The sequence below is a fragment of the Morone saxatilis genome, unplaced genomic scaffold, assembly GCF_004916995.1.
Source record: "Morone saxatilis isolate NCDOM2014 unplaced genomic scaffold, NCSU_SB_2.0 Contig10, whole genome shotgun sequence".
In the NCBI taxonomy this organism is placed as follows: Eukaryota; Metazoa; Chordata; class Actinopteri; family Moronidae; genus Morone; species Morone saxatilis.
Window position 1 is genome coordinate 1,609,962 of NW_023339652.1, and position 12,811 is coordinate 1,622,772.

The 12,811-nt window shown below is 42.4% G+C and overlaps 1 protein-coding gene, 1 long non-coding RNA gene and 1 pseudogene across 2 annotated transcripts in view; 1 reads left to right on the forward strand and 2 right to left on the reverse strand.

The window, feature by feature from the left end:
• Positions 1-279: 279 nt before the first annotated feature.
• LOC118338461 lies at positions 280-5,224 on the reverse strand. The gene is made up of 3 exons (XR_004797246.1): positions 5,006-5,224; positions 4,693-4,910; positions 280-3,729 (listed from the first exon to the last, which is right to left on the reverse strand). It is a non-coding gene; the product is annotated as an uncharacterized LOC118338461 (long non-coding RNA).
• A 3,506-nt stretch (positions 5,225-8,730) lies between these two features.
• Positions 8,731-9,522, reverse strand: LOC118342117 (annotated as a pseudogene).
• Positions 9,523-12,359: 2,837 nt separating this feature from the next.
• Positions 12,360-12,811, forward strand: part of LOC118342125 (WD repeat-containing protein 62-like) — a 4,846-nt gene continuing 4,394 nt past the window's right edge. Inside the window, exon 1 of the mRNA XM_035680576.1 lies at positions 12,360-12,488. Within this exon, the coding sequence (XP_035536469.1) occupies positions 12,360-12,488 (129 nt within the window). The remainder of the gene's footprint in view (positions 12,489-12,811) is intronic.

Consider the following 12,811-nt stretch of genomic DNA (forward strand, 5'->3'; position numbering starts at 1 on the left):
GTATATGTTTTATTATTCTATTTTATTGTATATAGTGTATATGTTTTATTATTCTATTTTCTTTACTTCAACTTTAATTTCTTATCTTAAGTTTCCTCTGGAGCTAATATGTAGCTGGAATTAGTAGCTACCTTGAAACAAAAATTAAAAGTAGAGTAGAGTAATTATTTTTTGTCTGTCTGACAGGAACCGTCCTGGAACCTGTTACTGTTGTTATAAAAATAAAAATATTTTATAAAAAAATAAAATAAAAACATCACTGAGCACCGGACACACAACTGAGAGAAAATCAGTTTTATTACAAAATAATTCAGCAAAGTTCACTCAGAAAACTAAAGCTTCTTCTTTTTCTGTTCAATTTCTAAAATATTTATTTTTTACAGACCACAAAGTATTTGAAAAGTATGTGAGGAGTTAAAACCGAACCGACGTTAGCTTGCAGCTGTGTTGGTCTCAGTGGAGACAGCGACAGATGCTAACAGACACCTGAAGAAGAGATTGTGTATTTTGGGAGCTTTGGTCATATAAAACTCTCACAGAACTGTGATTATTACATTATTCAGCTATACGGTAGCAGAGAAATCAAAGTGCAGAGAAACTTAATGAGAGCTAGCATGATCCCACTGTACAACCGAAAGGGAAAGACTTACAGAGGAAAAGTGTGATTCCCAAAAGTACTAACAACCATCATATCACAAAAAACTCAAAATCTAAAATATTCACAACAAAAAAAATCAAACTTAAATGATCTCACAAGAACAAAACCTCAAGAAAAATAAAGACAAAATATGTATCCTGCATAATCTTTCCAGAACAATACTCTTCGACCAAAACAGATCAACTGAAGAAGTTGAAAAATGTTTCAGCATCAACAGATTAGTGCAATCAGTGTTACAACAAGACACAAAGTCGACTTAAAACCACAGAGTTTAACTGCTAGTCCTCGCTCAACAATAAACAGAGACAGTCTGCTGGTAAAGATTAATAAGTCATGTTGTTCTCTGTCTTCAATAACATGTGGAGTCCCTCAGGGAAGCGTCCTGGTGCCTCTGTTGTTTCTATTAAACCTGATGTAGATTTTAAGGATCAGTAAAGCATCTCTTGTATATCATGTCTGGTAAAAACGTTGTGTCCCTCAGGATATAATAGTCCCTTCTATTGTTTGTATCCCACCTAATGTAGATTTAAAAGAACATGTTCAGTATTTAGGAAATCCTCTTGTTCTGTGTCCAGTGATAGGTACAGGACAGAAATTAAGCGGTTCCATCACACTTTCTGCAAGTGTTTACAAACTCAACCCAACCGCATAAACTCTGAATAACTGTCTCAGAACTGTTTCTCTGTTTTCCTTGTAATTAGTAGCAGATTATACCGAGCGTTCACTATTTTATTTTCCAAAAATAAAGGCTAAATGTTGTCTCAACACTTCTCCACGCTGGCAAGAATTCCTTTATTGCCCTAAAGTTTGTCACAAATATTAATATTTTGAGTCCAAAAACACTGGAATCACCTAAAAAACACAAAAAATAATATCTGTCAAAGTCCCTGAAAGAAAATATAATCAGGCAATGACCTCATGGTAAGCTACAGCCCTGGGTCCATGGTTAGCTTAGCACAAAGACTGGGGAGAGTTTGAAACTGCTAGCCTAGCTTAGCACCAAGTAAAATGTGTGTTTCCTGTGTCTGCTGCCGCCTGGTGGATCCTGTTAGTCTGCTGCATGGAGGGTGAGAAGTGATAAGTGTGTAATTTTTCACACAAACGCTTTATTCACATCAATGCAACTATTCTTTGCTGATCTATCAAACGCTCCAGCTTCACTTTCAATTGTCTTCTACAGTAATAAACAGAATATTTTTGGTTTTGATTGTTGGTCCGACAAACGTTTGAAGAAATATTTTAGACCAAACTATTTTATCAGTTATTTGAAAATACTTAAGAGTCCTAGTACTAATTACAGGACAAATAGGAATTTACTGAATTGAGTTATATTTATTAATTATTCATTTGTAATTGGATATTTCATTCTCCACATAATCTTAATTGTATTGTTTCTGCATCTGATCTTTGATGGATTAAAACACTCGACAGTCTCCAAAGGCGTGTTAGATAAACTGAAAGGGAGTTCTTAAAGCTCATAGAAAAATAGGATTAAATTGAGATTAAATTTTGTCAGATTATTGCTTTTTCGACAATGAATTGACCCTTCTTAAGCCCTGCCCATTTCCTTCCTCTCCTCCTCCTTTCCTGTACTTAGATATGCTATATGCTAGGCTAATCTATGTTAAAAAGACAAACCACATTCTGAATCAATAAAATCAGCCTACTTTATTGATAACAGTTAAAATATTCTCTTCCTCCTTTTGCTGGATTTACAACCGACTCAAGGACCCCCGTTTGAAAACCACTGAGCTAACTAACGAGTAATGTAGATTATTATTATTATATATATACATATGTTTATATGTCTGTATATAGATATAGCTGTAGGAGAACAAGAATGTGGAAATGTGATTTCTATTGAGGTGACTTTCATACAATCAACATGGAGGTATATACAAAATGTGGTTTTCTGTTAAACATAGGTTAGCTTAGCATAACATATGCTCAACTGTTATTGGAGCAGATACCACAAAGGGGCGGGGCTTAGGAAGGATCAAGTACTTGATATTTGTATCAAATAAAAACAATCACATCTCATTTTAAATGCTAAAATATAATCCTGAAACAGTTTAGGCTTGAAGTGAAAATGTAAAGTACGATAAGAGTCAAAAAATATTATATTTGTTGTTACAGCGCTAGAATTTGCAAAGACACTGATCCGGTTGTTTATCCAGTTATTATCAAGAGTGTTAAAACTGAAAACTGAGCAGCGTTCGCTCTACCAGACATTCGACTGTCGACATGTTCCAGCTGCTGGATGCTAACCTGAGTGTCTGCAGGTAAAGGTGTGAATGACAGGTGTAGCCCCGATCACCTGAGGCTGGGGGCGGGGCTCAGTGTGCGTGGTTGGGCGGAGGTCAGAGGTCATATTCCTGCTGATAATCTGATCTGAAGGCATCTGAATGGCTGCTGGTCTGAAAACAGCATTAATTACTAGTTTGGGTTGTGTTACTCAGATATCGGTGCGTAAACATTAAACTGAGGCTGAGAGTGGGAAGCGCACACTCAGAGGTCCGCTGACTTTAATCGACTTTAACCTCATCTAGTTATTTCTACAGTGTAAACTCACTGCAGACTGTAAACAAAGTAGAGGCTGTCACACAGTCTGAGTGTCTCAGGAAGTTAAAGGCGATGTGGTGACTTTATGAAGGCCAGAGCGGACCCTCCTCACCCGTCTACGCTCCCTTACAGTTTCAAGATCCCTTACAGTTTCAGGATCCGTTACTGGATCCCGTTTTTTTTTTTAAAAACCGACCTTCTTCACAGCGAGCAGGTCCAGAGTTACGAGCTGGCGAAGGCACAGAAGATTCTCGGTCGATGAGGTTAAAGTTCGTGATTCAGAGATGCGATCCGCCTCCCGTAGAGTCGGTCTGTACATTCAGTGTTTTTATTCAAACAGCAGCTCTGCAGTCTGATAAGGTCACTTCTTACATTCTTCATACGGACGTACCGCACATCTTATTCGCACGAGAAAAATAGAATTAACAAAATAGAAACATTTTCTGTCTCTGTAGAAGGTCCCTTCAGGAGGATCGGTTTGCAGGTTATTTCTTTGGAGGCACTCGACCCTGCGGAGGAGAAGAAGAGGAGGAAGGTTTTAATCATCACGAGTTTATAGAGACGGAGAGTTTAAGAAGTTAATGAGGAATTCTGGTTAGATAAAACTGGGAGTGGAAGAAACTAAAAAATACTTGTTGACGATGTTCGTCTGTCAAGAAAACAAGCTTTGGTCTGTACAAGCAGCAACACTGAAGTAAGAAAACCTGCAGTTCCTCTACTGTCCACTAGAGGCTGGCTCCAGTAGTGAGTCTCCATAAGGCCCCATATTAAAATGGGCAACTTTACAGCAGGAATAAACATGTTTACAGACTTTTGGACCCCGTTAATGGCAACTGTACAACTCTCCCCTTTAAATTATATTATTATACGTTACAGAGAATAAAGCAGCGAATCAGAGAAACAGAGAAAGACTTTCTGATTCGAAACAGGTTAAATTTAACTCTTTAAGACCTTTATGAATTCAATTTAACACATATTTTACTTCCAAAGTGGCAAAAATAAAACAAAGGATATGAAAGAGAATCAGCACTGGTTCCATGTTTGTACAGAATGATTAATACCGTAAAACTTCTAATAAACGCAGGTCTCCAATAAAGGCCTGGTCTGGATTTTATAGAAATGATCTGAACGTATAAAACATCTTATCGCCCCCTAGAGCGAGTTTTAAACCGGTTAGATCGCCTACACAAATATAAACGTTTAAACGTTTGTCAAAATGGGACAGGCCTCTATTTGGGACGTTCTTAATTCCTTTAGCAGAAATCTCAGATGGAAAACCTCTCTAACTGTAATGCTTCTCTTCTGAGTTTCATTAAGTACATTTTACAATTTACAGTAAATTTAACGTATTAAAATCATAGTCTCCATAAAATAAGGTGACGGATTTGAACTGTGGAGAATCTAACTGAGCTGACGATGTGCAGCGCCCCAATAAAGGATTATAAAACTCCACTGATCCAGTCGGGGTTCACCTGGGTGCAGGTCAGGGGTCGGCGCGCTCAGGACCGGAAGACGTGGACGGCTCGGACGACGTACTGGCGGCAGATGGGACACTCGCTCATCCTCTTGCCGCACTTGGTGCAGGTGATCATGTGACCGCACTCCAGCAGGACGCAGTCGATGGGAGAGTCCATACAGATCTTACAGAGGTTCTCCTCCGGACCCGCGGGACCGCCTCCGCCGCCGGACTCTACAGGGACACAGTAAAGGACATTAACTAATTACAAACTGTTCTCTGAGAGTTTCATTAGTTCTAATGACGTGAGGTTCTGTCGGAGAACTCACCGGAAGCGTTCACAGCGTTGGCGGCTGAAAGACAAACAGACATTAAAGTAACACGTCGTTCTGTTTGACCTTTAACGATCAGAGGGTGATGATTATTGATCAGCTGTCAGTCATCAGTCGGATATTAGCAGGAAAACTAAAACTGGTTCTGACTCTGTATGGTCCTGGTTCTGATGGTCCTGGTTCTGACTCTGTATGGTCCTGGTTCTGATGGTTCTGACCTCTCGGTGATACCGCCTTTTTCCAGTTTACCGGAGGTAGTCCAAGAGTTTAAGGTTGTTTTCTGCCTGGGGGTCGCCTGGGGGGGGGTTCACCATTATCACCGGAGCACACGGCCATTATAACCAATCCAAATGATTTCTAAACGCGGTTTTATTAAGCTTGAAAATTCAAGGTGCCCTTTAAGTTTGCTGGTGAAGTACGTGTCGCGCGACCGTAATGCCTACAGTTAAAATCAACTACCTTGTTATTCTGCATTACTCAAGTAAGGGAAGAGAACACAGCGACTTCTCAGCGTACAAGAAGAGTTCTAATAAAAGACTTCTGTAAATAGGTTAAAGTCGAGTAAACTAAACATAATAATTCGAGCAGAGAGCGTGAAGCATTCTTTAACCACCGACTCAGAGACCCGCCTCACTCAAAGAGAGTCAGCTTGCGTATGAGGCGACCATGCCCTCTCACATCTGAGCCACAACACACAACAACAACAACAACAACAAGCAACACTGCTCTACAGACAGTAAGTCAGATAAAGCTAACTCAAGTGTGAAAGAAAGCTGTCTGGGCACATTGAAGAAAACACAAACTGTTATCTGCCTTAAAGGACAGATCTCTCTGTACTTCAGAGACAGGTGTCGTAACACGTCCAGCTTCAGTGATAGAACATTTATTTGTTTTAAGACCTTCACAATATTGTTTTTTTTTTTCATGCCAATAAAGCTAAAGAGGACAGAGAGAGCACGAGAGAGAGAACCAGAGAGAGAGAGAGACAGAGAGAGAGGAGAAGAGAGAGAGACAGACGATGAAGAGAGCAGAAGAGAGAGAGACGACAGACGAGAGAGACAGAGAGAGAGAACAGGAGAGAGAGAGAGAGCGCGTGCCCGCGAGGAGCAAGAGACGCGCAGACGGGAGAAGAGACGAGAGCAGGAGAGAGAGAGAGGACGAGACGAGACCGAGACACCGACCGTACACACTCGAGAGAGGAGACAGACGCGAGAGAGACGAGACATGAGAGGGAGAAGACAGGACCACCACCTTGACACCGGCACAACACGTCCAGCGCATCCAAAAGCACAGGAAAACAGTGCAGAAACCCCCCTACGAACCCAAAGCACAAGGCACAAGAGGAGAAGAGAGGGAAACCCAGACAGAGAGAGACGACCGAGTGCCCACAAATAAGCATCCGAGAAAGAGGACAGAGAGAGACAGAACAGAGAGAAGACGAACAGACGGAAGAGAAGAGAAGGATGAACAGGAGAGATGACGACGAGACCGCGAGAGAGACAGAGAGAGAGAGAGAAGAGGAGGGCGTGAGGCCCGGGGCGGGAGGAGAGGGAGGGGTAAACCAGACCCAGGGTGGTAGGAGGGCCGGGGGGGGGGGGGGGGAAGGGGGCAGGGGAGTGGGTGAGGACGAGGTGTGGTGAGGGTGTGGTTGACGCATACTTTGTTTTGTTGTGTATTTTACAGTTAACTGTGTGTTGTTTTCTGTTTGGTGGTTCGTACGTGTTTGATATGTGAGGTATTTGATTGTGTGTTTGTTAGATGTTGGATTGTTTATTGTTAGAATTGATTTCTTAGTGTGAGTACTTCTTATTGATGGGATTGTAGTCTGTTCTTGTATCTTAAGTTTGTAGTTATTTGTTTAGGATTTCAGGCTGAGAGAGAGAGACAGTACGGTATTTTGTTGTCGATGTTATTTTTTGTCTCATTGTTTTTTGATTGTTATTGATTGTGAGTGACTGATTGAATTGGTATGATGCATGTTAGACGCTTATATGTTATTTTCACAACCCGCGGAGGAGAGAAGCAATCGAGAGAGCGAAAGATGCGACCGAGATCGCACGTTGACGACTAGACCAAGAACCGAGAGAGACAGGCGAGATGACGATACCCAGAAGAAGCAGAGAGAGAGGATAGAGAGACAGAGAGAGTGCCGCACAGAGAAGACAGGAGAGAGAAGAAGACAGAGCAAATGAAACCAGTCCGTTATGAATCGGGAGGAGACGAAAGGAGGTCACGGAGTTTTTTTTTTTTTTGTTGTTTTGTTTTTTTGTTGTTTTTTTTTTTTTGTATTTTTTGTTTTTGATTGTTTTTGTTATCCTGATGATTTTTCTTTTTGTTGTTTTTTTGTTTATTTTCGATGGATTTGTTAGATTTGATGTGATGGATTTGAGGTGTAATGTGTGGTATTATTTTGTGTTTTCAGTGTTTGAATGAGATTGTATTTATCCTTTTTGATGATGTTGTTAGTTTTTGATGATGTTTTTTGTGTATTGAGAGAAGTATTTTATATGATCTATTGTTTTTTTGTGATTGATTGGTATTAATATTATGATTGATTGGTTAGTTTGAATTTATATTTATTGGTAATTAGTTGATTTGTTGTATCATATGTGATGTGATTGGTAGTTGTTATGTATTTCATGAGATTGATGATAGTATATTTGTTTTTTGTTTCATTTGTTTTTTTTGTAGTTGTGATTGAGATGATTGTAACTTTCTGATAGTTTGTTTGATTGTTTTCTATTGTAGTATGTTGATTTTTGGATTGTATGTATGTTTGTTGTAGACAGAGATATTTGTATACATGATTTTTTTGAGGTTTATGGATGATATTGTGTATTGATTGTATGATTGATTTCTAGTGTTTTGTATATTGTCGATTGTGTTTTTTTTTTTTTTTTTTTTTTTTTTTTTTTTTTATTTTTTTTTATGTTGTATTTTTTTTGTATGATTGGATATATATATATTATTATACATTTATATATAATTTATTTGTTGTGGTATGATTTTATTATTTTAACGAGGAAGGACAGAGAAGAGAGGAGAGACAGACAGAGAGACGAGAACAGAGAGAGAGACGCAGACGAGAGAGAGAGAGGAGAGGAGACAGAGACGGAGAGAGACAGAGAAAGGAGATTTGAGAGAGAGAGACAGGAGAGAGGAGAGAGACAGAGGACGATGAGAGAAGAGAGAGAATCAGATGCCGACAGAGGAGGAGGAAGACAGAGAGAAAGACGAGACACGAGAGAGCAGAACAGACCGGGAGACAGAGAAGAAGAGAGAGGACAGAGAAGAGAGAGAGAGACAGGAGAGAATAACAGAGAGGAGAGAGACAGAGACCGCAGAGAACGGATTTTTTTTTTTTATCTCTTCTTCCGGTTTTGTTGTTCTTCTTGCTCTCTCTCTCTGTCTCTCTCGTCTCGTGTCTATCTTTCTTCTTTTCTTCTTTGCTCTTTTACTTCTGTCTTAGTGATGTTGCCATCTCTCTCGTCCTCTTCTCTCTGTCTTCTCTCTGATCGTTCTCTCTGCTCTCTGTCTCGTGTCCTTCTCTGATCCTCTCTCTCTCTGTCTCTTGTCTCTCTCCTCTCTCTCTCTGTCTCGCTCTTCTCCTCTCTGTCTCTCTCGTTCGGTGGTCTCCTGCCTCTCCTCTGTCTCTGTTTCTCTTCTGTCTTTCTTTTCATATCTTTTTCTGTTCTCTTCTTCTCTCTTCTCCCTTCTTTGTTCTCTCCTCTCTCTGTCTCTCTCTGGTTTTCCTCTTCGTCTGTCTCTCTCTTCTGTCTCTGCTCTCTGTCTCTCTCTTCTTCCTCGGCTGATCTTCTGCGCCTCTTGTCTCTCTCTCTTCTCTCTCTCTCTCTCTAGGTGTCTCTCTGCTCTGTCTCTCTCTCTCTCATCTCTCTCCCTGTCTCTCTTTGTCTCTCCTCCGCTCTCTCTCCGTCGCTTCTCTCTCGGTGTGGTTGTTGTTCTTTGTTCTCGTGTTCTCTCCTCTCTCTTCTCTCTCTCTGTCATCTCTCTCTCTGCTTTCTCTCCTTCTCTCCGCGTCCTTTGTGCTCTTCTCCTCTCTACTGGAGTCTCTGTCTCTCGTCGGGTCCCTCTCTCTCTGTGTCTCGTGTGCTCTCTCTGGGTGTCGTCTCCGCGCTCTCGTCTCTCTCGTTACTTACTTGTTCTCTCTCTGCTGTCTCGCCTGCGTCTCGTCTCTCTCTGTTCGTCTCCTCTCTCTCGTGTTCTGCTCTGTTCTGCTCATCATTGTTGCTCTCTCATCTCTCCTCTCTGTCTGACTCGACACTGTCTCTCTCGTCTCTCTTCCTCTCTGCTCTCATCTTCTCTCCTGCATTGTCTCTCTACGTCTCCCTCTCTTGTTTAGTGCTCCCTCTCCTCCTCTGGTGTGGTCTCTTCTCTCACTGTTCCTCTCTCATCCTCTGTCCTCTCTCTCTCTCTTCGTCTCTCGTCTCTTCTCTCTCGTCTGCTCTCTGACTGGTCCGTGTCTGCTCTGCGTCTCCTGTGCTCGTCCTCGGCATCTCCTCCTCTCTGTCTCTCTCCTTCTCTCCGTCTGTCTTCCCCTACGCATTCCTCTCTCTCCTGTCTCTCTCTTGCTGCTCTCTCTCACTGCTTTCTCCTCTCTCTCTGTTCCTCTCTCTCTCCTCTCTCTCTCGTCCTCTCTCTGTCTCTCCCTTCCAGCTCTCTGTCTCTTTCTGCTCTCGTCGTTCTCTCTCTCGTTCTCCTGACTTCTCTCCTGTCTCCTTGCTCTCTCTACCCTCTCTCTCTGTCCCCTCTGTCTCTCTCTCTCTGTCTCTCTCTCTGTCTGTCTCTCCTCTCTGTCTCCTTCGTTCTCGCGGGGCCGTGTCTCCTCTCTCTCCGCGTCTGCTCTCTGTCTCTCTCGTCTCTCTGATTCTCTCTCTGTCTCTGGGCTCTCTTGTAGCTTGATTTGCAGTGAAAACCAAAACAACAATTATTGTGTGAGTGGTCTGTAGACAAATAAATATTCACTGAGCCTGGACGTGGTTTATTCTCATACGAGAGATTCTGCTCCTTTAGCAAGGCATAACAGTTGTTTCGTCCCAATGGTCCAGACAGGCTTTCTGTACACTGTGCTGTAGTTAGTCTGATTTCTTTTGGTTAGTCGTTGTTGTTCGGTGTTTGCTCAGAGTGTCGAGAGGGCAGTTCGCCTCAGTAGGGGTGGACTCTTTGGGAGCTGGAGGTCTCTGAGGCTTCAGGTGGTTAAGAAGTTTAGTCTCTCTGTCTGCTGAATTATTATCCCTTATATTTCACTCTCATTTACTTGTTTACAGAAGTCTTTAAGTCAAATTTTTTTTATCTTTCTTTTGAGGTATATTTATTTCTTTTTGTTGTCTTCTTATTGAGTATGCAGTAATTAAAGAGTAGTGATTTTACACTGTAAGCATTACGACACTATTACTCAGAACTCCAACGGGCAGTCTTGAGAACTTTTTCAGCTTATGAACCCGTTTAAAATACTTTGGAATGGTAAATGGCCTGTTCCGTGAAATGATGGGCGGCCCCCCCCCCACAGGCGTTCCATGGTGGTATAATTCTGTCTTATTTATCTTTTATTGATCTTCTCTTTATATGTGTCTCTACGGAAATGTTTACGTTCACGCAGAACGACGAACACGGAGCGAGAACTTATTATATTATGGTCTTTCTTCGCTGTATTTCTATTTTATATCTTCTTTGCATTTTCTCTTCTCTTTTCAATAACAAGTCTAGGATAGTCATAAAATGTGCTTAAGCCACCCCGTATATGTGCTTACCCGCACGGAAAATTGCCCAGGCGAACAAAAGGACCCATCCCAGCAAGGCGGTAGATAAGCGGTGAGGACGGTGACGCCGTGATATTTGTGAAATACACGTCCGAGCTGTAGGTGAGCACCCTTCCCCTTTAAGTACCAGTGAAGTAATCATTTTTTTTTTATTTTCATTTTCTGGTTTTGGTCTATTTTTTTCGTTTTACTTCTTTATCTATTTTATATCTGGTATTTATTTCTTTGTTTACTTGTTTTATATTTATCTTTGACTTTATTTACTGTTAGTTTTATCTTTTTTATTATTGTCTATTTACTTTTTATTTTATTTAGTTACTGTTTTTTTTTTCTTTTAACTCGCGGTTGACTTGTATAAGTCACCTTTGTTTTGTTTTTATATTATTTCCCTTCTTATTATGCGTTTTCTTTTATCTTATGTAATCAGTATTTAACTTTATTATCTGGTTTATATCTTATCATGTTGTTTTTTGGGGAGGCTGGGGGGTGGTGGCGGGGGATAGAAGGGCGGCTGGTGTGGGCGGAGGTTGTTTGTGAAGGAGATTGCGGGCGGGGTAGTGTTGTATAGAGTGTAACTGAGGTGAGAGGCGGGGATACGTGGGTGATGTGTGTTATATCTCATTGAGGCCGGGTGGTGTGTGTGTGGGTTGGTTGATGTGTATTTGGTGTGTGGTAGCGAGGGGTTGGGCGGTGTGGTGGTGGGTGTGGGTGTGTTGATGTGGAGTTGAGGTGTGAGGTGTAACTTGTAAAAATCGGTTAACATTTTAACTAGTTACAATTATACATAACAGTTACTTTTATACGGTTACTTTATCAATCGTTACTTGTATAATGAGTTACTTTTATAACAGTTTACCTTTTATACCCTCGTTACTTTATAATCAGTTCTTATAATCAGTTACTTTTGATAATGGTTACTTCATACATCGGTTACTTTATAACCAGTTAACCAGTCCTCTGTCCTTCAGGAGGAGGCTGGTGGAATGGGTCCTCGGTCAGCAGCCTTCAGCACTCCAGTGAACGCCCAGAGACCCTGATTCGCCCGAGCTCCCTCTTGATGCACCCCGACCCTCCGGGACCCGAACCCCTACGTCTCCCACTCGACTCCGGACCACACACGCCACCGGGCTGACCCCCGGAGCCCCCGCTGCAGAACCCGAAAGCCCAGCCCCGCCGACAGAGACCGCCCACGCAGAGCCGACGTTCAAGTGACGAAGACCATCCGGTTAACGCCAGAACATGGTTCCTGGGGTCCACCAGTGGTCTGTGTTGAGTCTGGATTCTGATTCTCTTGCATGTCTTCGGGTCAGAACTAGGGACCACGGAGGACAGGCGCCGGTTTCGGGCCGGCAGGGAAGTCCCTGTCGACCTGATGCTGCCTGACGCATCGAGCGGCTCAGCGGTCGGCAGCTGAGGAAATTCTCGCAGGAAAACCTTCGTCAACTCAAAAGGTTGCCGAGAAAGTGGGCTGTATGGAGAGAGGTGACCCCGGCTGATACCAGGACAGCAGAACCTACCTGGGTGAGTACCAAGCACATACCAGAGTCAACACCAGACCACACAGAGTCAGAACCATGCAGAACCAGACCCACACGAGTCAGCAGAACCAGAACCATACGAGGGTCCCAGATCAGAACGATCCAGGGGTCAGCATCAGGAAGCCGATCAGAAAGAGCCACTACAAGAGTCTAGAACAATTACAGGTCAGAACCAGGACCACACATAAGTAGAACAGGACCATACAGGTAAACCAGGACATACAGAGTCAGAACCAGACCACACAGGGCGAGAACCAGTACCGAGTCAGAAAACCATCAGAACCAGTCAGAAACAGGAACCATACCAGGTCGCACCATCAGAACGAGGACACACACCAAGGTCGAGAACCCTCAAACCTGACCACACAGAGTAGAACCTTCAGAACCAAGGACCATACAGGGTGCAGAACCATCAGAACCAGGACACTTCAGAGTCAGAAGCCATCAACGAACAGACATACAGAGTCAGCATCAGAACCAGGACCATC